Source organism: Colius striatus, chromosome 6 (genome assembly GCF_028858725.1).
Source record: "Colius striatus isolate bColStr4 chromosome 6, bColStr4.1.hap1, whole genome shotgun sequence".
Taxonomy (NCBI): Eukaryota; Metazoa; Chordata; class Aves; order Coliiformes; family Coliidae; genus Colius; species Colius striatus.
In genome coordinates, this window is record NC_084764.1 from 39855150 (window position 1) to 39878340 (window position 23191).

General features: G+C 44.5%; 1 protein-coding gene across 2 annotated transcripts in view; it reads left to right on the top strand.

Annotated features, from left to right (window-relative positions):
- SYNE2 (spectrin repeat containing nuclear envelope protein 2) overlaps positions 1–12617 on the top strand; it is a 199214-nt gene extending 186597 nt beyond the window's left edge. The window contains exons 107-118 of one of the 2 annotated variants that reach the window (XM_061998801.1): positions 670–864; positions 1694–1976; positions 2340–2408; positions 3151–3287; positions 4010–4136; positions 5430–5641; positions 8534–8734; positions 9089–9217; positions 9827–10015; positions 10689–10778; positions 10986–11032; positions 11847–12617. In XM_061998801.1, the coding sequence (XP_061854785.1) occupies positions 670–864; positions 1694–1976; positions 2340–2408; positions 3151–3287; positions 4010–4136; positions 5430–5641; positions 8534–8734; positions 9089–9217; positions 9827–10015; positions 10689–10778; positions 10986–11032; positions 11847–12072 (1905 nt within the window). In that variant the 3' untranslated portion in view covers positions 12073–12617. The remainder of the gene's footprint in view (positions 1–669; positions 865–1693; positions 1977–2339; positions 2409–3150; positions 3288–4009; positions 4137–5429; positions 5642–8533; positions 8735–9088; positions 9218–9826; positions 10016–10688; positions 10779–10985; positions 11033–11846) is intronic. The other variant, XM_061998802.1, reaches the window with a different exon arrangement.
- Positions 12618–23191: the final 10574 nt, after the last annotated feature.

The following is a 23191-nucleotide window of genomic DNA, read 5'->3' on the forward strand; positions in this document are numbered from 1 at the left end:
GGCTGAACTCAGTTCTATCCTGCTGTGTTATCCTAACACCAAGTGTGAGTGACAGTGATGTCTGGCCTGGAAAGGAGCACATGCAAGTTAACAGCAAAAGCTGCATTCCTAAATTCAGGCACTTTTCTGGGGATGTTTTTTTGAATTGGCATTAAGGGAGAATCTCTCCTCCAAGTGCATTGTTCAGAGGTCAGGCTTTAAACAGACCTTTCAAACAGAACATATTAGTTCTTTGCTGCCTGCTCATATGCTTGTTTCTTCTTTCTCCCTGCACTGTTAATCATTTGGGGATGTAGATTTGCTCTTGTGTAGGCTGGAGGCCCAACCAGTCAAACAAATTTATTTGCTACTGAGAAAAATGTTGTGTGTGCCCGAGAGAAAAAGAAACCCCAGTTACCTGAACTCTCGTGTCGTGATCCCCTTCAGGCTCAACTCACAGCAGTAATATTGATGTACAAATGGGTGGAAAGGGACACTTTGTTTGGAACTGTATTCCTGCTAATAAAACAAACCTCTGGACCCCTTGAGTAAAAAGACATTTGCCAAACGAAATCAGACAACAATGTCAGTCACTGCTTTTCTTTCACTTCAGTGAGTGAGAAAAGGACAAACCTTAGGCTAGAAAGGGGAGTTGCAGATGTAATTGTTTTTCTTGTATGTTCCAAATAGGGTTTCCAGCAGGAAATAACACTAAACACCAATAAGATTGATCAGCTAATCGTTTTTGGGGAGCATTTGATTCAGAAGAGTGAACCTTTGGATGCTACCCTAATTGAAGACGAATTGGAAGAACTTCATCGCTACTGTCATGAAGTGTTTGGGCGAGTTGCCCGCTTCCATCGGAGACTGTCTTCAAGGAATCCTGTAAGGAACAACAGTTGTTTTGATGCTTTGGCACGATTTTGGTGTTTGAACTGTAGTGCTCATTGCTTATACCTAGCAGTTTGTCTAGAGTGGTTTGAGTTCAAAGGTCAGGAGCTCCTCAGCAGTTGTGCCAGCTTCGCTAAACCTTTGTCACTGGTCTTGTCTCTTCACACCTCTCCTGTTGGGATTCCATCTGCAGACCCTGGATACTAGCTCAGCAATAATTCACAGGATTCATATTTAGATAGTAGTAGTTTGAGGGCTTCAGCAATTTCTTTGGTGGTTTTAGGATCCCTTTCCCCCCCTCCTAATTTCAATTACATACATAGAATATCTTTGTGGATTTATTTGTGAGACTCCATCTATCTCCTTGCTTGGAAGAACCCTGAACAGGTAACAATGTGCTCTTTACTCTTCACTGGGAATATTTAGATGGTTCTCAATTTGCTTTGGCTCAAAGAAGAAAAAGCATCTATTAGAAAGCCAAGTAGAAGGAGCAGTGTGAACATCTACAAGTAGCTGTTCACACTAGCCTGAGCATCATTTCATTGCTGACCTGCGCAGTCTGTTTGGAGCTGGGACCCTTTCCTGCAAACTAGAGAGAGATGTTATGGTGGTGGTTGTGTGTCTTGAAAGAGAGTGAGGTAAGCATTGTTTGGCAAAAGAGGAAGGGTGCTTCCCTTTCATTTTAGGCATATGGTCTTTGATTACTGCAGCTGACTGCAAAACAGTCCCCAGTAGTACTTGTGTGGCTCAATCATTAGGACGTTAAGCAATGTGGATTTGTTGTAAGTCTTATTAATGCCCAATGATTGTGATTTGTTTTCAGGGACTGGATGATGACAAAGAGACATCTGAAAATGAGACAGATCCAGAAGACTCCAGAGAAATCCAGAACGACCCCTGGCATAAGAAGGCCATCAGTGATGAACCCTCTTTGACACGGTCCCTCTGCCACCTCACACCCCCTACTCCAGGCCATGAGAGATCAGGCTGTGAAACCCCTGTCAGCGTTGACTCCATCCCACTTGAGTGGGATCACACAGGTGATGTGGGAGGTTCTTCCTCTCATGAAGATGAAGAAGAAGCAACGTACTACAGTGCTCTGTCAGGTGAGAACCATTTGGCAGCTGTTGGTTTTGACATGGACAACTACAGGATGTCCCTGTGTGGGAAGGGAGAGGGAATTGAGGTCTTGGTCGCAAGGTGTTGGTTGGCTTTCAAGTACTATTAATAGATGCAAGCAGGCTCATCTCTTAGCTGTCTGGATGAAGGGAATTGTATTGTCTAGACCAAGCCTATGTTTTCAGAAACATGAGTTGTTCAGGAACTTTGCTTCTTAAGAGTGTTTAATGAAAATAGTACCAACAACTTCCTCTGTTCTTTGTCTTTGCTAATCCCTCGTTGTTTCAGTTGTTTTTGATAGTTAGAAGATACTGAATGGTGAGGAAAAAATGACATTATTCTTTTTTCAGATGTAGAAATCACTGAAAATCCTGAGGCATATCTTAAAATGACCACAAAAACTTTGAAAGCATCTTCTGGTAGGCACCTGCTAATGCATGTGTCTGAACATGGCAATCTCCCTGTGCTGCACGCTATTATTCCTCAACCTCTCTCATACGTAATGTCTGACTCCCTGCCCTGTGTGGACACCATGTCTCATCCCGTCATGGTGTTCTTCCTCTGCAGTACTCACATGTACATCACAAAGCAGTCAAGAACACACCATTTAGATTTTTTGCCTGGTAAATGCCAAGGTGGTTAAGGTGCATTTCATCCTATTGATCCCAAAGGCTTTTGGAACTTTCTTGGTGGTTTGCTCTGGGTCGTATCACTCATTTTTTTGGTGTATGCATGACAGAACCGTGTGTGTCCTGTCCGGTAAATCCACAACACACAGCCTCCAAATCAGGACACATCCATACAACTGAAGTGCATTGTAGATATGTGATAGCAATGTTGGGATGCAAACTTTCCAAACCCACAGTGTAGCCTTTTCCTTTTACTTTTTGGCATACTCATAGCTGTACTCAAGCATTTCCCAGAAGAAAACAGAATGTCCCGTAACTGCATGGCTCTCATCTCATCACCTTTGAAACACTGTTGATGTTTTGCAAATGTGCATGCTTTGCAAGGAAAGCTGCAGAACTGTCATGTTTTTTTATGCCATAACTTGATGCCATTTTATTCAGAACGCTTTCTAACTTCATACAAAGCAACAGCTTCCTTGTGGAGAGGGGATTTTGCACTCTTGGCATATGGTTTTGGTTTTATTTGTTTCAGGAAAGCCTGTTACAGAAGCTCATCCTTGGCATTCTCCAGAGAGCCCAGTCTGCAGGAAACAGCGATACAACCAGGCAGAGATGGTTGAAAATGTGTTGTCTGGTCCAGAGACAAGTACTCCCTATAAACCAGACTATGTGAGTTGGAGGCTCTGTGGGTACTTAACCTGTACAGCACAGTCTGTTTGCTGTTCCTGTGTAACTCCATTCTCTTCTCCAGCATCAAGGAAAAGCGCAGTCATGGGGGCAATGTTCACTGTATGCAAGCTTAGGCATTATTTCTGGTTAACCAGTGAGAATCTCTGTCCACTCACTAGAAAAACCTCCTTAACTTGCAGTTAGAACAGTCATGTTAGGCTCCTGACCAGAGTCAGTGTTTGGAGGAACTTACTTTCTCTGTTCTCATAGGACACCTCTGAGAGAATTGAACGCTCTCCTCTAAAGAGAGGTTGGAAATAACCCTCCCTTGATAACTGTTTGAGTGGCTGGTTCCCCAAGGCTCCCAGGCTCAGTGCACCCAGACCAGTTGTCAGCACTCTTCCAGGCACAAGGTGGTACTGGTTGTCTGCCTGCTTTTGTCATCATTAACCCACTCTTAGAGCTTTAGAGTCAATATTTCCCAATCCAAGAATCCAACAAAGAGCATCAGCAAATGTACATGTAGTGCAAAAGCAATGAACTTGGAGTGTCCAGTCTTGTTCTAGTGAGTGTTGCTATGGTGTATGTTTACTGAGAAGGCACAGAGAGATGGCATAAATCTGCTGTGCAAGAGCTCAGCAGCAGCCCAACCACCCCTTACACAAACCAAGGTTTGGTAGCTTGCTAAACCTCCAGGGCTCACCACCAAAATGTCATTCCAGGTGAAACAGCTCAGCTCTGCCAGCAGCAGCAGCAACAAGGAGAAGATGACATCTGCTGACATGAGTGATGAAGAAGCCCAAGATGACCAAGAGCTTATGAATATATCAGCTGCAGAGCAGCAGCCAGGTATGGATCATTAGGAGTGACTTCAGTGCTGTGGGGTTTGGCCTGTGACCCGGAGCCGAGGCCATGGGCAGTGAGCAATTACATCAGGCACCCCTCGCTTTCGGTGTTCCTCTGCTTTCCTTAGGGCTGGTTGTTCTCTCCTTGTGCTGGCCCATTAAATTGTTCTTATCTCAGCCCACAAAGCTTTATTTTTTCCTCTTGATTCTCCTCCCCATCCTGCCAAGGTGTGGGGGGAGCGAGCAAGTGGCTGTGGGGTTTGGTTGGTGCCAGCTGGGCTTAAACCATGACAGGAGCAAAACAGAAATCTGTCACCTAAATCAATGCATTTTGCTAAGATTCACTGAGCTGCCATCTCACCTGGGACTGTCCAACCCATGTTTGCTCTTGCAAGCTTTAACATTTTCTGCCAGAATTGAGATTTTTATCACTCATAATACACTTCTGTCTCTTTGCTGGTCAGAATGAACAGGAACAATTTCACTTTTGTGTGACACTGAATACTTCAGAGACTTTGAATCAGATTTCAATCCAGAGAAGCGTGTCTCTTTGTCTAAAATAAGATTGCTAGAGTTGGTCTTCTCAGTTATTGGTACTCCATATAACAAGATACTACAGCTCCCATTTACAGAAATGTTTTGTCAAAGCTGCTATTGTATTTTCTTCTTCACTGTGGTCCTTTCTTCCAAATAGGCCAACAAGATGGTTCTCTTAACCTTTTAGTACCTCATTCCTGGTTTTGGGTGCTTGAGATTGTAATAAGACATGTGTACTGTAATTGCTAAAGTGAATCAAGTGATAAAAAGAAGACTGCAGCTGTCTGTAGCAGCTTAGTTGTGTCTCTGGTCTCACAAATGGACCAGGGTTGAGCCCATACCTGTGATGAGTAAGGAAAGCTCTGAGAAGTGCTTAGGTGTGCTTCCAGAAATAATGTTAGAGGTCACACAGGGGAACCTCTGACTCCCTTTAGCACTGAATTGGTGAAACACAGGCCCAAATCCTAACTGCTGGATCATAGTTCATGCCCCATGATGAGTTTTGGTGTCTGCCAAATCACACTGGGCTCAATGAATTTTGTCTCCTTAGATTTGCTCTGTTCTTCCAAGTGACTTAAAACATCTTCAGTTCATGTCATTAAAATCCTCTGTATTACTACAGAGTATTTGACCAGTCACAGGCAGCTTACAGACTGGTAGCAATTATTTGGCCTTAAGTGGATTGGAGAGTAATTTACTTAGGAAATTCTTGCATTTGTTCTACACACTTAGTGAAGATTTGCTGTTCTGTCATTTGTAGGTGTTATTGATAGGTGGGAGCTCATCCAAGCTCAAGACCTCAGAAATAAACTCAGGATGAAACAGAAATTGCAGCAGTGGCAGCAGCTGAACTCAGATCTCAGTGATGTCTCTGCTTGGCTTGATCAGACTGAAAGAGAGTTGGAAGAGCTGCAAAAAGTGAAACCTCCAACCAGCATGCAGGTGTTGGAACAAAGGGTCAAGAAATTGAAAGTAAGTTATGGCAGACTTGAGAGGTGAGATTTCAAGATGCTGATGCTCTTTACCATTGTCTTTGTGCTCTTGAGGTCTGTTGACAGCATAAATGCTAATAACAGTGTGTGCATGCCCTAGAGGAGCTGCTTTCAACTGAGAGGACTAAAGAGTGTAATTGAGTAAGGTGCACCTGTCTACAAATGCAGAGATTTGGAGGCAATATGCCTGGGTACAAAAGGCAGCCATGCTGAAATCAATACCTCTCCCTTTCTGTTTTCTTGTAGAGACACTTTATTCCCTCCAAAACCAAAACATTCAGCCCCAAGCTTCTCTTTTTAGGCCTTCTGATTTTGCAAACAAACTTAGTTAAAAGCTAAGTAATGAAAGCTTAGACTCCCCAGGTGCCTAAGGTCAGGCTTTGTGTTGGGGGCTTGGATATTCTCTCCAGTGACATCAGCATTGTTTTTTACCTTGTTCTATTCCATTCTCTTTTCTGCAAATCAGAAACAGCTTGAAAATTAGCTGGGTCTACAGCCTCTAAAGTCTAGGCTGATTTTTTAATTGAATTAATATGGGGAGCTGTTGTAGCTCCAACAGGAAGAGTGAGAAAGATTAGCTCTAAAGCTGAGGGTTTTAGCACTATGGTATATGAAAAAAAAAGCTTAGCTCCTTTATAGGAGCAATAGCACCTTTGTCCAACAGTTGAAGGATACAGCCTTTCACAAGCTGCAGTTGCATTTTGTCCCTTAACAAATGCAGGTTTCTCAGTGAATGGAATAGTTAAAAACAAGGAATAAATAGTCAGTCTGTACTAATCTTCAGCCAAGGAACAGAAGTCTAGAGACAACGAGAGGGACAATAACAGCGACATTTGTCAGCTTGTGTGGTTCTGGTATTATGCCTTCTGTGAATCTTGGCTTCTGTACGTTAGGACTAAGTCAGGTCTGCAAATTGAACCAGCAGGTTACCAGGGTACGTGTAAGGAATAGGTCCCTAGGGCTCAGGCAACAGAATGCCTCAGGTTGAACTCTGAGAGAGCACTTGTGGCAGTGCCAAATCCTTGCGTGCCCACCACTCTGCCAGCGGCTTTGTGTGAAGTCACATAAATCCTGAGGCTACTGCTCAGTTTGACGTCACACTTGGCATGACACTCAGAAACAAGACACTTTCCAGGACAGAGAAGGGATTTCTTAGGCATGTGGAGAATACACTTAAGCTTCCAGGTCCATGAGTAGTCGTTAGGCCAGGGAGGATGACTCTGCACTCCCCTGCGATCGACTCGACTGGTTCCGTCAGCTGACCTGGCTTAGGCACCGAGCCTTACAAAAGGCATAGTGATGTCTTTCCAGTGCAGAGAAGTGCTTCCCTTCAAGGGGCAGAGCTTCACTTCTCGCTTCTGCGTTTTCTTCAGAGAGGTCCAGGTGGCTGCAAATCCCCTTTTCAGACAGCTTGGCTTTCTGGGAGTGTCTAAAAGAGCCAGCCTGTGCATTTCATGAGGTATCAGCACATCCCCATTGCCCTGGATAAGGATAAAGCCAGGCTGGCTGCAGCCTGGCTTACTGGTGTTTAGAAGTCTGTGGTGGACTGTTTGCAGTGTCTAATACTGAAAGAAACTTTATTGCTTGAAGAAGGGAGACAGGGTTCTCTGGGAGAAATAGGATTTAGACCATCATCTTTCAACAAGTGGGATGCAGATCTTGAGAAGGTATAGATTGACTCAGTTACAAAGGCTGCCAAGGGAAGCAGTCTGAGCTGTGCTGATTGCAGCACTCATCCTGCAGCTCTTACTTTTCTCCTGCAAGAGCCCACAACTTGAAAAAGACTGAGTACCCTTGATTCAAACTGTAAACTCCTTGAGCTATTGTTTGGCATCCATATTTTAAGAAAAACCTTCAAAACCATAGGCTCTGCCTTAGCAAAAAGGTGCTCAGAGGATAGCACTGTGACTTGGCAAATTCAGTGTTATTTCCCTTGCAGTTTTAAGGGAGAGAATGAGAGCAGGCAGGAGTGCCATGTGGGGGGTACCTTTACAGGTCAGAGAAGTGGGCTGTGAGAAACTTTGACTAGAGAGAAGAAAAAGAATTTCTCACAAGGAGGTGGCCCAGTGTGGGACCAGGGACCCAGAGGAAATGGGGAATCTCCACAGAATCATAGAATCATTTCAGCTGGAAGAGACCTTTAAGCCCATCGAGTGCAGCCTTTGTCCCAGCCCTATCAACCACTAAGTGCAACATCCACCCCTCTCTGAAACCCCTCCAGGGATGGTGACTCCAGTACCTCCATCCTGCAAGATACTCAGTTTCACTGAATGACAGTCTGAGCAATCTGCTCTTGAGTTTGAAGTTGGCCCTACTTGGAGCAGGAGGATGGAGGACCTCCAGCTGTCCTTTCAGCACTGGAACAGACGGCTCAGATGGGTTATTGAGTCTCTCTTCTCTGGGGACATTCCAAACCCACTTGGATGAGTTCCTGTGTGACCTACTCTAGCTGCTCCTGCTCTGGCAGGGCTGTTGGACTGGATGCTCTTTTGAGATCCCTTCCAGCCCTTAAGATTCTGTGATTCTGTGATTGTGGTTTCTGAGGCACTAAAACCTTATAAATGAAGAGGTCGTCACATGGCAGTGACCTGCGTGAATATTTGTCCAAACGTCCGAGAGCTCAGAGAGTTGAAGGGCAGATGTGGATTAAGCCAGAGTGCCTATGACTTAAGGAGCAGCACAAACCCAGCCAAATTTGTTTTCTTCAAAGTGAAGGTTTTGGCTTAAAAAAAAAAGCCTTAGCAGTATCTACACAGGCACCAGATTCCAACAGCTTTCCATGATACCTGGGCTTCGTTCTACAATAGTTATGTTGCAAATAATATGTTTTTTTATCATTTAAAGAAGTTTCTAATCCTCTTTTTTCTACCAGGATATACTCAAAGCATTTGATAACTACAAGACAGTGGTGCTTTCTGTTAACCTGAGCAGCAAAGAGTTCCAGAATGCAGACAGCACAGAGTTCAAAGAGCTTCAGAACAGGCTGCGGAAGGTGAACTTGCACTGGGACAAAGCGACTCACGCCTTGGACAGCTGGAGGAAAGGTTTACAACAAGCCCTCCTTCATTGCCAGGTGCATACCACGTGCCAGCTTATGAGAGGACTCCTCTTTAGGGTGTAGATGAGGGGAGAAGGCAAAGGGGTAATTGCTGCATGTCAGTGGAATGGTTACTCAGAACCCAAGATCATTAATTTTCCTATAAACTTGACTCTGGGTTTAAAGGGCTGCTACAGCTGTCCTTCAGCTGGACAATAACCTTTTATTACACAGGTAGAATAGTGTGAGGAGGTTGCTGTAGCCTCACTGATTGTGACATTGTTGGTGGCTCTGTCTAATCTGGGATGGTCATTTTGTTTGTGGGCAAAGCCAAGTGAAAGCACTGCAAAAGGGGTTTTTCTTTTGTGCACAAATCTTTCACTTCTCTAGGACTTCCACGATGAGAGCCAAAAGCTAATCCTGTGGTTAGCAAGTGCTGATAGCCGGAGGAAGGAAGCACAAGTCACAGATCCAAATGCTGACCTCAACACAGTACTGGAATGCCAAAAGGAGCTAATGGTAAGTGTAGTCTTAACTACAGCACCTTGGCTCTTCCAGTGAGTCAGTAGCTCTCACCACTAAAGGCAGGGCAAAACATTTATTTCTGATGATGTCTGAGGCCTGTCCTTGAACCTGCTGTCTTCAGGCACGTGCCTGGTTTCTGAGGTGGACTGAGGGGTTGCCTGTATGAGGCAAAACCAAGGGCCTGTATGCCATTTGTGCCATAATCATGCATTTTAAATTCCTCATGAGGAATTTATGCTGGAGTAAGACTTTCAGTTTCCAGGATTTCAAGTCTTTTCTGTACAGATTAGTTACTGCTAGAACTATTCCTAAATGTTAGTTCAAGCAGGTGCAACCAATCTCCTCAAGATAACTCCATTTCATAGAATCATGGAATGGAATGGAATGGAATGGAATGGAATGGAATGGAATGGAATGGAATGGAATGGAATGGAATGGAATGGAATGTCTTGTGTAGCTGTAATATCCATTCCCATGTATTGCAGATGCTCAGGCAGGTTGAGTTGTTCTTTAAAGCCTCCGCAGAGTTCCTCCTTTTATGAGAACACCCTTCAAGCTGAGAGTAACTGTTGCACTGTTTTTTGTTTGTTTGTTTGTTCTAAGCAACTGGAGAAAGAGCTGCTGGAGCAACAACTTAAAGCAAATTCGCTTCAGGAACTCACTACTTACCTGCTGCTGAAATCAGATGGTGATTACGTCGAAGCTGATGAGAAGGTCCGTGTAATCAGAAGGAAACTGAAACAGCTTACTGAACAAGTTTCACATGACTTAAAAACAATACAAGGAAATCTGGTGAGTCAGAGTCTGAGTACTTATTATTCATGGATCTTTCTTACTAGAAAGTAATAACATACTAAAAGTAAAGGTATTTATAAAAGGCTGACTTACAGCTCAAGTTCTTCCACCTTCATAAGCTGAAAAAAAACCAGTTAAGTCTGGCAATAGGAAAAACTTCAGCACCATGAGGCTAGTACAGTAATGAAACAGTGGTCAGACAGGCTGTACAGTCTCCATCCTTGAGGAGTTTGAAGAGCACACAGGGTAAGGTTTTGAGTTAAGGCTTTTGGGCTGGTCTCATAGCTGACCTTGCTTTGAGCAGGAAGGTGGACTAGATGAACTTCCTGAGATCCCTTGCAACCTGAATTCTCCAAGCAACAGGCCAGGAGTGTGTAATGAGCACGCAGGAGTCTGGGTCACAGCAGTAGGTTGCTTATCCTAAGAGGTGTCAGAGATATAGTCAAGTTCATACCTGTACATACCTGTTCCATTGTCATTCCTCTGGGTTCTGCATAGTAAAACGTGTCTTTATGCTGGTGAGCTGGAGCAGCTGCTCACCCCGGTAAAGCACATCTCAAGAGGCAAGGGGCTGTGCACCTGCAGAGGCAAGGAGAGAGGGCTCTTTGCACTTCATCTGTTGTGAGTTTGGAATGTGCATTTTAAAGAGAAAGGTGTGCTTGCCTTGTAGGATACCAGAACGTTCCTGCTAGTTCCAGATGACTTGGACACAGGAGTCCATCATCCCATCGCAGCCAAATCCAGCCCTGCTGGGAAGAAGGCAAGTCTTTCTGATATTTTGCTGTCAGCATATAGCATGTTTTGACATATTTAACCTGAAAGTTCCTCAAATGTAATCATTTAACCTTTTAGATGCATGTACTTAACTACAGAATTTACAAGACTTTAAACTCTACCCCATCTTTGTTTTGAGAGATTCCTTGGTAGCTTTTGAAACCTGGATACTAAAAGTTATTTCTCTCACCAGGTCAACGTAAGGAGAACTGCAGAAGGCAGAAACAGCAGCAGCACAAGGTATTATTTTAATATTTAATATAATATTTGCCTGATCTCTTGAAGGATAGTGAAAAATGTTAGAGCTGAACTCAGTGCCAGCAGAAACCTGGGCAGCTGTTCCTCAGAGGAACAGATTTCTGCCTACCTCTAGGCTCTCTGCCTTCCCAACCCTGAGCTGCACCTTGGTGAATGGTTTCCTTTAACTCCTGTCCAGGAGCTAAAGGTTTCCTTTCCAGCTCCTGGGCCAGTGTGCAGCTTGCCTTGTCCTTACTTCTGTAGAAGTATTCTGTGTGCCAAATGGGAGAATATTTTAGTTTTAAAACTTCCTTTAATTCAACCAGCATACCTGGAAAAAGAAACTTGCAGCTTAGAGCCACAAATGACAAGCAGAACATGAGGGATAAATGGAGAGCTTCAACCCCCCACTGTTGACAGGACCAGCTTGAAGGATAGGTCTGAGTAGTGCTGAGGCAGAGAAGAGCTGAATCAGTCTGAGTGGTGCCTTTCCTTTGGACTTCATTGTGTATTTACAAGGGTTGGTTTGTTTCCTGGGAAAAGTTCAGTTTGCATCTGAAACCAGAGTAAAAACACACAGATCTAAGCTGTTACAAATACATGATCCTCCTTCAGGAGTGAGGACAGTAAACCTGAACCGGCTGCTGCTTTCCCACTGAGCAGCCTCGTGCGCTTTAGAGCTCCAGTTGGAGTGTTTTGTGTGCAGTGCCTTTTCCCTGCACCTCAGCAGGGGAGTGGGAATCCTAGAGAGGGAGTTAAAACACCTTGCTTAATGCAAACTCTAAAATGCCTTTGTTTTTTCCCTTCTCCTTTGCAGAGGTGAAAGCCATCCACAAGCTATTCAAGCCATTCCTCAGTCTCCCTCCTTCTTTAACCGCGTATTACGAGCAGCTTTACCTCTTCAGTTGTTCTTTCTACTGCTTTTACTCCTGGCTTGCATGATTCCATCTTCTGAAGAAGACTACAGCTGCACCCAGGCCAATAACTTTGCCCGTTCCTTCTATCCCATGCTGCGCTACACCAACGGGCCTCCACCAACTTAGAGAGCAAGCCCAGGAGACTCCACTTATACCAAAACACTGCTGCAGCTAAAGAAATGCCTCACAGTTAGAGCCTCCTTTCTGTCTCGCAGGGAACGTGTCATTTCACATCTCAAAATGTATATCTTGGCAAAACTTCAGCATTTTTGTACGGAAAACAAACTTTTTCTATAGATTTTTAAACTTTAAGTGACACACTTTATACTTTGATGCATTAGATAACACTATTTTGTAGGTGCAGTGTTCTTAAGCTTGCAAGGTGATTGAATACTGAGGGGTTAGATGCAGAAACTCCACCACAGTAATCAGTAGCACAGCAGTCTGTCTCAGGTTAGCAGGACAGACAGCAGCTGAAGAGGCACGTTGCTTGAAGTAATAACTGCACACTCTTCACAGTCACTGTAATTTTTTTGGTACTGTAGGCACTTGGTGGAAACCAAACAAAAAACACACACACACACACAAAAGCTACATCTTGTTGAATCTTTGTGGTTGTATCTATCTTATCTAACACCTTCAATAAAAGGATGCACCTCGGTTTTGTTTTACACGTGGTGTTCCGAGGTTTAGGACTGCTGTGGTTGTCTTTTTATACCACCTTTGAAGTAAGAAATGGTTGCATTGCATGGAAAGGGTTTGTAAGACACAGATTTTTCTAGATGAACAAATGTAGACTATCCCTGCTGTATAAGAATAATGTAATTACTTTTTCTAATGAAAGATTGTGGTGTTGTTTTTTAACCTCAATAGTGTACAGTACCTTGGGAGAGAGAATGGTGCATTTTATAAGGTGCTCATTTCAAAGGAGTCCAGCTGTGGGGCAGTGGCTGGGCAGTGGCGCCGGTGCTTCGCGGCTGCACACATGGAGGACGTGTCATTAATGTTTTGCCACTGTCTGTGGGGACTGTCAGTGTGTCTGGTGATGGGGGCAAGCAGCCCTGTGCTCCCCCAGCGCTCACCCTTCTGCTCCCACACCTCAGCTTGTGTGGCTGCCACTGCAGCAGTGTCAGAAGCAGCAGGCTCACCTTAGAGCTCATCTCACGAGTTGCTGGTAGGTCCTTTCCTTTGCAGCCGACTTTCCTGGAGAGGAATCGCAGAAAAGGGTTGTTTTTACATGTTTTATGAAATACACTTCCCTAATGAGCATGTAACTCCTCAGACAAGTCAATTCTTACTCTGTATAGAATCATAGAATGGTAGGGGTTGGAAGGAACCTTTAGACATCATCCAGTCCAACCCCCAAATAATGCAGAGTTGAACCAGCTGATGCTCATTACAAGTTAAATGCTGAACTGTGTCCCCTCACTGGAATGGATTTTTGTAAACCAGGAATGAACAGCAGTGCTGGAGAGGGGAAGTGCACAGAGAGGAGAGGTCAGCATGAGGGTAAGGGCTTTGGTTGAACACAGAATTGTTGCCAGTGTTGCAGTGGAAATCACCCAAGACTCAGCCCATTTCTGTAATGTTTCCTAGTAGAAAACAGGATTTTTGATTAGCCTGTGAGAGTTCTCCCACCTTTTCTACACTTGTCACCACAGGTAGTTGCTTCTCTTTTCCCCAGTAACGAGTGATAGGACAAGAGGAAATGGGCTCAAGTTGCACCAGGAGAGGTTTAGATTGGTGGGGAGGAAGAACTTCTTCCCTGAGAGGGTTGTTAAACACTGGCAGAGGCTGCCCAGGGAGGTTATGGAGTCACCATCCCTGGAGATACTTAAAAGATGTATAGATGAGGTGCTGAGGGACATGGTTTAGCCATGGACTTGGCAGTGTGAGGGGAGTGGTTGGGCTCAATGATCTTTAAGGTCTTTTCTAACAGCAATGGTTCTATGAAAGCCAGCCCCCATGTGCTGTCTAACTGAGGAGCCAGACTCATCCAGCTACCCATTGCCCAGCTCCAGCTCTCACAGTCCTGCAGTCCCCAGAGCTAAATGATGGCTTCTCCCCAGCTCTCACTGTACAGACAGAGATACACACACAGACTCTCTCCTCTCTCCCTCTGCCATCATTATTTTGTATGTTAAAGTGATTACTTTCAGATGGAGCTCATTTAAGTTTCAGCCACTGGAGAAGTCAGCCAACTCTAACCATTATTTCATTGCCAGGTTGTCACAAGTGCCCATGCAAACCTTTCTGCCAAGAACTAATAGTCAGTTGCTGACATGATATTCAGTTCTTCTGCCATAAAAGAACCAATGCAGGGGGGAAAAAAAATTGAGCAATGTTAAAAGGTCTACAGAAAATTTCATAGCCTGCAATTTCCTTTCATTATGTACAGTTACATCAAATTGTTGAGCTGATGTAATATATAAAATGGGAGAGCTTTCATGAAATTACCTCCAAATGTCACCCAAAAAAATAACCAGTCTGGGAGAAATCATTTTTTCCCCCCCAAACCCTATTTTAAATAGTTTTAGTTGCAGTTGATTATAACCACTGCAGTGTAGGCTGACACCAAGGTCTGCTTCAGACGAGCCATTAGCTATACCTACCCATTTCTCAGTGTCATCCTCACACTCAGGACTGGGATTCTCAGTGTTCAGGGAAGGGAAAACAAGAAAGATTTGAAAAAAAGAGGGGAAAAAGAGCAATGGTGAGAGGCAGCAGGCCTGGGCTTGCCTCTGTGCACGCCGTGGGGGAGCAAAACCAGACCACAACCAGTTCTGAGTTGAAGACTTACTGCTTTGCCAGGGAGATGAGATCTCAATCAGCTATATGTACATCACCCCACCCCCCAAAAAATGAGTCGACAGCACTTCCTCTAGCCTGGGAAGAAGGGGAGTGTTTGGTTATGGTGACTTACCCCACTATGGTTAAACTTGCTGGTCCCTGAACCGCTCAGGCCCAACCTGTGTCTTCTGTAGTCTCTCAGTGCTGAGAACACAGATGCCTGACAGAACACATGGGCCTGTGGCATGGCTGGGTGTGGAGATGAGGATGGGGCACATGCTCACAGCCTCCCTCCTCACATGCATTATATGCTCATGAGAACAGGCTGGGCTCAGCTAAAGGAAAGAAATGAACAAAAAGACATACATTTAGGTTCCATGATCAGGTTTGTTCAGCCAGGGCAATCCAGCACTGAATGAAGCATCACTAGGTAAAAACTGTAAGTTGACAAAACTGAAGAGCAGCTGAGAGAGTGGGAGGGGTTGTATTTTCGTTATTTTTTGCATTATATCCTACACAAAGTAATTGAAAAGGCACCAGCTTCAGCCAGAAACCCTTTTCCATTACAAACTTGTGGTAAGGATGAAGCATTGAAACTAAAACCACACATAAAATAGGAACAGGTAACTGTGGGGAAAGCAAACCTAGGCAGACAATGGCCATGCCAGCTTCTTCCTTACCTGCTTTGCTGAATCATGGTCTTACAGGACAGGGAACATCAAACAATTTCCTCTGAGGTGAGTGGTGATGAGAGCAAAGACCTTTTCCTGGCTTGGAGCTCCGGGTGACTGGAAGGATCACAGGACCATGCACAACTGAAAGAAATGGTGCAGCCTACAGCTGGACTGAACCTAAAGCAGCTGCCTGGGTGGTGACTGCCCTTGGCTGTGCTTGTTTACAGCAGCCAGGGATGGAGGATATGAGCTCCTCTGCCATCCAAAGAGCTGGACAGAATATCTCAGCATGTATATGATCAGTATTCAGCCCAATAGAACGGTAATTCCTGGGACAGGCCCTTAGAGTGTGCTCACTTTAAGGCACCTCAGGGGAAGCCATGCAAATCCATACTTTGTTTTTAATTATAGCTCTCAAAGTGAGAGCAACTGGTCTCCCATGAGTACTTACCTTGGTGGGGAAGGGCAGGGAAGGCAATGAGTATCTCTGCCATGTGCTCGTTGTGCCAAGACTGAAATAGCCCCATAATCACCATCACTTTTTTAAGATACGTGGGTTAAAGCACAGCCCAGGGAAGAGCAGCTACTGCATCACTGCACAACTGTTTTCTATTACTCAGACAAAGGAATAACCTTGGATACACAAAAGCAGGCTCTCTGGGCCAGCTTTTAAAAATCATTTGAGTCCAGCTTAATGGGGGAAAAGCTCAGGCTTCCCGTCTGTGTAGTTTTGCTCCAAAGCCATCAGTGGTGGCCATGGCCATTAGTGGTGCTTGGCCCACCCAGGCTGAGCTTCCACCTCAAACTTTTGTGCCAATTTATCTGTATGTCATTCAAATCTGAATTCCATTCAGCAATTCTGAATTCCATTGACAGGCCCTGATCCTGGTAGGGAAAATTCAACCACAAAAGGCAGCACAGAGAAGTGCAAGAAGTCCAGGCAGTTGCTGGAGTGCATGGAGGGAACCTCCTAGCACGGGTGCTGGAAAACTCTAACAAAGGACAGGCACTGCTGGACCTGTTTGTTACTAATGCAGAAGAAATGATTGAGGACATTATGACTGGAGGTAGCCTGAGTTGCAGTGATCATGCTCTGGTAGAATTCTCAATCTCCAGGGGTACAAGATGGGTAAAAATAGAGGTGAGACCCTGCTCTTCAGGAAGGCAAATGTTGGGCTGTTTGGGGTGTTGTTTAGTGTATGGGATCACTTGGGAAAATGCCCTCAGAGGCAAAGGAGCAAACAGGAGCTGGGAGATATTTACAGACTTTTTCCTTGGGGCACAAGAGCTCTCAATCCCAACATGCAAGAAGCCAGGCAGAGGAGGCAAAAGGCCAGCTTGGCTACGGCCACTTAGCCAAACTAAAACACAAACCCAAAATGCAAAGGCAGTGGAGGCAGGGCTACACATCCCAGGGAACTTAATGGGATATGGCCTGGAAGTGCAGAGAAGCTACACCCCTCCATGAGTGAAATGGGACACTTGGCTGTAACCAACACTGAGAAGGCCAAGTTGGTGGATGGGGCTTTGAGCAACCTCATCTACTGGAAAATGTCCCTGCCTGTGGCAGGGGGGTTGGAACAAGATCATCTTGAAGGTCCCTTCCAACCCAAACCATTCTGTGGTTCAATGATAAAGTCCAAACAAGACAAACATTCTTACCTCAGAAGATGCTGATCCCTGGTGACAGCTTGAATAGGACCAAGGGCTCTCTGCATTTTTAGGCTGTGTTAACCCACTCTAATGATGTAAATACAGCAAACGCCTTCCACAATTCACATCAGGAGAAAAAGTTCAGCACTTAAAAACGCTCTCCTTTCATCACTGTGATGCTGCTTTTGGCTGGGATAGAGTCAGTTTTCTTCATAGTAGCTGGCATAAGGCTGTGTTTTGGATTTGTGCTGGAAACAGTGTTGATAACACAGGGATGTTTTAGTCACTGCTGAGCAGTGCAAACACAGAGACAAGGCCTTTTCTGCCTCACTTGCCACCTGCAAGTGAGATAAGGGTGCACAAGAAGCTGAGAGAGGACACAGCTGGAACAGTTGACCCCAACTGACCCAAAGGACATCCCATGCCACACGATGTCATGCTCAGCATATACAGCTGGGGCAAGAAGAAGGAACAGGGGATGTTTGGACTGATGGCATTTGTCTTCCCAAGTATCTATTATAGGTGATGGAGCCCTGCTGTCCTCTTGATGGCTGAGCACCTGCCTACTCATGGGAAGTGGGGAATGAATTCCTTGTTTTGCTTTGTCTTACCTATGAAATTGTCTTTCAATCTGTAAGTTTTCTCACCTGTACTCTTCTGATATTCTTCCCTATCACACCCAAGAGGAGTCTGTGAGTGGCTGTGTGGGGGTTAGTTGCCATCTGGGTTAAACCACAACAATCACAATGATCCCTGTTGTGGATTTATCATTCAGTCAGTAAGGTATGAACATATTATATGTAAATATGCTACTTACTGTAAAAAAATACCTTAAACTTCTAAGTGCTCCTCAGCTTAGTTTCCTACACATTTTAGAGGAGGACTCAGCCTACCTCTGAGAATATTCCAACACATCTTTTCCCCATATTCTCCTCTTTGGCAACGTGACAGCACTAAAAGTAGAACATCTGCAAGAAGAACAAAGGTGTGGAAAAGGTCTCCCATTCCTGCAGACAAAGCATTTCATCTGCCTGAAATGCTCCAAGAATTACCACATTTCTTTAAAAAAATAATAAATCAAGGTTGTTTTACCATTTGATTCTAGTTCTAGTCTTGAGAGGAACCTCAGCATGTTTTTAACAGCACACATAAGGAAATGTTGGGGCTTTTTAAACCCATGGCAACTGACACTCCTGCATGAACCAAGCTCGCTCACCCCTGCTAATGGCCCACAACTACAGGATAATTTCTTCCAGCAGAAGCAGCCACCTCTGGCCAGGTCTCAGCTCAGCAGCAGAGGCTGCTGTACAACAGAGAAGGGAAGCCATAAACCAGTCCTGCTCTCCATCCCTCCTCCCAGCCCTGGCAGCTCCTCAGCACTCAATTCATTCATGGCAAAACTGGAAAAGCCCCCCCAATATCTGAACAGAAACACAGTGTTGCAGGTCTGCTCAGCTTGGCAGGGATGTGGACATGCTCCACACCAGGAATGCAGTGTCTGAGAGTACCAATGGGACACAGACTATGAGAAACCCATCACCTGTCTCAACAGACAAAGGCCCTCTCATTCAGCTCCCTGATTTTAAACAGTTTAGGGACATGCACCTTGACCTTATTCAAACAGGAACGACAGCTTCTGGCTTTTGCCCAGTTTAAAACACTAGTAGTAACTTTTAATAAAATTATGTTCAACAAGACAAAAAGTATCTGTTAAAATCACATTTTCCCAGTTGCATTGTGCTAGTAACAGCATATATGAATCACAACACATGGCACAAATCTGCAGCATTGCCCTTTTACAGAGTCAATCCAGAGCAAAGGTCCACTTAGAAGTTGATTTTATGCTTTACACCCAGCTCCTTCCCCCTTTTCCCTTCAAGAAGTTTGTTTCAAGATTGCACATAAATTCAGCATTGCTGAAGCAAAACAGGCAAAGAAAAAAATAAATCACTTAAACATTTCTTTGAAAAACTGTATTAAACAAAAAAGATTACACAGAAGAGAAATCAGAGAAATACAACAATACAACAGGCACTGAGGCCAGAATGTGATCAAGCCCAATAAACACCAAAACATGTCTGTTCACAGCAAAACTGTCCTCAACATGAATGTACCAATGGATTCCAGACTGCACTCACTTTTTTTCCCCCCTTTTTTTGTAGTAAATATTACACTTATTTCCAAGGGCACTGCTATATTACAGTTTCTTAAAAAGGATAGAAAGGTAACTAGTAAAAATTTAGACCATCAGCAGCATCTGGTATAGTACAAGATCAAAACAATAGGTTTGTGTAACTCACTGAAAACTCTTTATGCCTCTCCTATAAAAAATATTGTCCTTGGCTTTAAAAAAACACCAAGATCAAAGGTTTGACTAATATTCCAAGTACACAAATGGGACACTCATCAAAGACCCTAATCCAAAAGGTTTATCATCTCAAAATAGACTTTTGTGTTTGTGTGATCCCACTTTGATTTCACCACAGCTGAAATGCTCAGAACATGCATGTAGTATATTTAAACCTATACATTTAGGGTGATTGCAGTTCTAGCTCACATCAAAATGCACTATTGGCAGTTGCCAGAAAGAGTGATGTGACCCTGCCCTTCACTGAGGTCAGCAAAAAGCCTGTTTCCTCTGATTCTTTTCCCCTCAGTGCAGCTTAAACATGCAGAAATCAGCACACCAGGGAGGTTTAAACCCACACCTTCAGTGCAATTCAAACACGCTTGCAAAGCAAAGGAAGTGCCAGGACCATCATCTCCCCACAGCTCTCTGAGGGGTCCCACACAAGATACGAAAACCACAGCATTAGGTGCCATGCTCTTTGAGAAGAGGGAAGTGGCAAACCTGAGGGCAGCAGGGAAAAGCAGGTCCCAGCTCAAGTTCCTGGCCACTGCTTTGCCCCTGGCAAGAGGTTATGGGTGAGCAGGACAATTCCACAGGCGAGTCAAAGGGGGAGGGAAGATGGTTTGTTTCTAGCTGTTTTCACAAGGCCTGATTAGCAAATTGTCTACAAATGCAAACAGTTAATATCCACAAAGCAACCTCTTGCACCTAAATAGTGAAATAGATTTAACATCATTAATAAATATATAAAACAACATGTTAATCTCACAGACAAAACACGTTTCAAAGGTCAGCGTTGACTGAAATATCCAGGCAGTTTGGTCATTGTTTAAAGCACTGAAGAATTATACACAGATAATAATGTGAGTGTTAAGAACAGGCTCACAAGATACAAACTGAAGCTTGGTTTAACATTTCTGAAGAGGCTCTGAACTGGCCCTAGAAGCCATTCTGAATGGTCTTCAAATGAAGGCCCTTGCTGCCATTGCATATTTAAGAATAAAAGAAACTCCTTTCCACTTTCCTCAGCACTTGGTCTAGCTCAGCTGCAAAGCAGCTATTCCCCAGGGACCAGCACACACAGGCAAGCAGATCTGTCCCAAACGATGCTGCTCTACATTTCATACAACCTCAGGCTGAAAGAGATGATTGTCTAGTCAGAGCTTGAAAGCCTTGGTCTGGGAGAGAGACACCTAGGTGTCCTCTCCTAGCCCTGACAGACTGCTTCTGTCATCTTAAACGAGGCCTTTTATCTCTGTCTCAGTTCACCTGCCTCTGAAAAAAAAGAAAGGCAATAACTCTCTGCCTCACAGTACTGTTTGGAGGCTTAATTTCATAAGGTGCTTTTGAAGAGTCTCAGAAAAGGCACTATAAAAGTGCAGCTATTTTAACGTCAGGAACGCGGAGAGAGGTGTGCGGCCCACCAGCCTTTCCCCAGATGCTCGTGTGCAAATCTAGAAGACAGAAGGTCTCGCACTCAGTCACCCTTCACAGCCATCTTGTCACAGGAGCTTTGTTTCCTCCCATAGCTTTGAACAAGTTTCCCATGTCCAGGTTTTGGCAGAGTTACGGGGCTGCCCCGTTTCGCAGAGTGTCCCCGGCCTCCGCTTGTTCCAAGGGGCCGAATTCGGGGTGTGTGACCGGGGACTTCCTTTGCCCTCGGAGAGTGTGAGCGTTCAGCATCTCCAGCAGCAAGTCATACACTGGGACCACATTTTTGCACTTCATGCTCAGGAGATGCTCCATTCCCTTGTTACTGTGAAGGAGAACAGAAAACAAGTGAACTCTGTGGGTCCAACAAGGAAAACACATCCATGGCTTCAAGCGTCCTCTTATTCATGAGGAGTTCCAAGGATGTAGCTGCTGTAGTCCCCGACATCACTGACCTCTATCAACAGCAACAACATGCCAATACCTCAAAGCTGAGAGTTAGAGAACCAGGATTTGTTTCATACTGCACAAACTGACTTTGGAAGACAGTGCAGATGTACTGACTCCATCGGAATCCAAGACACAACCTCTTTGATGCTGTAAGGTGGGAAGCCCCTCTGCTGCAGCTTTATGCAAAAGGACAGTTTACAATACGTAGCTCTCGTGACTGCCTACCCCTCCTGCCTGGCTTAGTAGGAAGACCCAGGTACCTGGCTAACTTCAAGAAGTTTGTCTCCTCTCTGCATGTCCAGTGTTAGATCTTGTATATGGCTACAGCCCTTAAAAGCAGGGTTTTTTCTTACACAGTAAGATACAAAGGCACCTTGTTAGCTTGAACACTCTGTGGCTGGATCATGATTTGCTCTAAGAGGAGGCGGCTATTGCCACTGCAGTTGCACAAACACACAGTTCAGATGCACTCAAGGTTTTGGGGTTGGAATTGAAGTGCTCTTGCTCAACACCAAATTTAGCACTGTGGAAACAGCAGCAGACAGACAGCACACAGCTGCCTTGGTGGATTGGACTGTGAGGGTGGCAATGCCTTCAGACAAAATTAGATTCTGCTACAATTCAACAGTTATAGTAATGTTAATGATAAAGAAGAAACTGCAACCCACCTCCTACACCCAGCACTTGGGAGTCCTGCATCATTCGGTAATCAAAGCTGAGAGCATCAACTATCTCCATAACAAAGTATAACTGACTGACCAGTGCTAAGCAATGTGAAGCAGACAAGTCACAACAAAGAGCCTCAAGACTTCAGCTGAGGCAAAGAGAGCATAAAAACTCTGGTTATAATAGTAAAACATAAAAATTTTGCAAAGATGCACAGTGTTTATTCACATCATGCCAGAACAACAGCTGCTATGCTGCTGTGATGTGGTGTCACACCAAAGGAGGCAACCCAGGTGACAGCCATGAGCTGGGTTTGGCTCTGGCTGGTGCTGTAGCTTCTGGAGGGCCAGCTCTCGTACTCACCCCCAGTTCACAAACTGGCTGTTAAGAGCTGCCTCTCAGCACAGTCAAGTCCCTGTGGCTGTCACCCACTCTCCCAGGAAGCCTGTTGCAAAGGTGACTCTGTCTTTTCCAGTGTCCCTGCACAAAGTCAGATATGCCCATCTCTCCTTCGCATACACCAGCCTGCTCCCAGGACTGTTTTGCCTGGATACAATTCACAGCCAGGACATGACAAAGCTGTATGAAAAGCTGGTCTCTGGGTAATACTAATTTAAAATAACAAACAGCCTGAAAATGAAAACATCTGTTTGTAGGGTCCTACATTTGAGTCTGCTGGACTGCAAGCAGAGATGAGCAGCTCAAGGATCTGTCAGGGAGCAGAGTGGCTGCTTCCCACAGCGAAAGCAGAAGGTGGTACAGATCACTTGACAAAAATGTTGTGGTCCCAAATAAAAGACCAGGGACACACAACATATTTGACCTGAGGTAAACATGGCACCCAAAGTATAGTTTGTTCCACCAAAGCCCACATGGCAGATCAGTTTTGAAAGAGACTCTTTATTTGAACAGCAGAATTTTAATGGCTGGGTAGGGTTTTTTTTTTGAAAAGATGAATTTGTGTTATTATCATTAAACATTTCAGGCAGATACATAATGAACAACTTAATGTAATTCAGTTAAGAGGGCTTTCTAATTTCAACACTGCATTTCTGAGTGCCAGGGAGCACTTGAGTATGTTTGCCTATTTAGTTGTGCTAGGAAAGAAAGCTTCACAATGAAGAGAAATGAAGAGCAGTACCAGGATCCCCTTGGGAACGCTCCAGAGTTCAAACCTTGCTTTGTTGCTGCAATAAACAAACAATAACACCTTGCAAAGGTTCTGTAAACC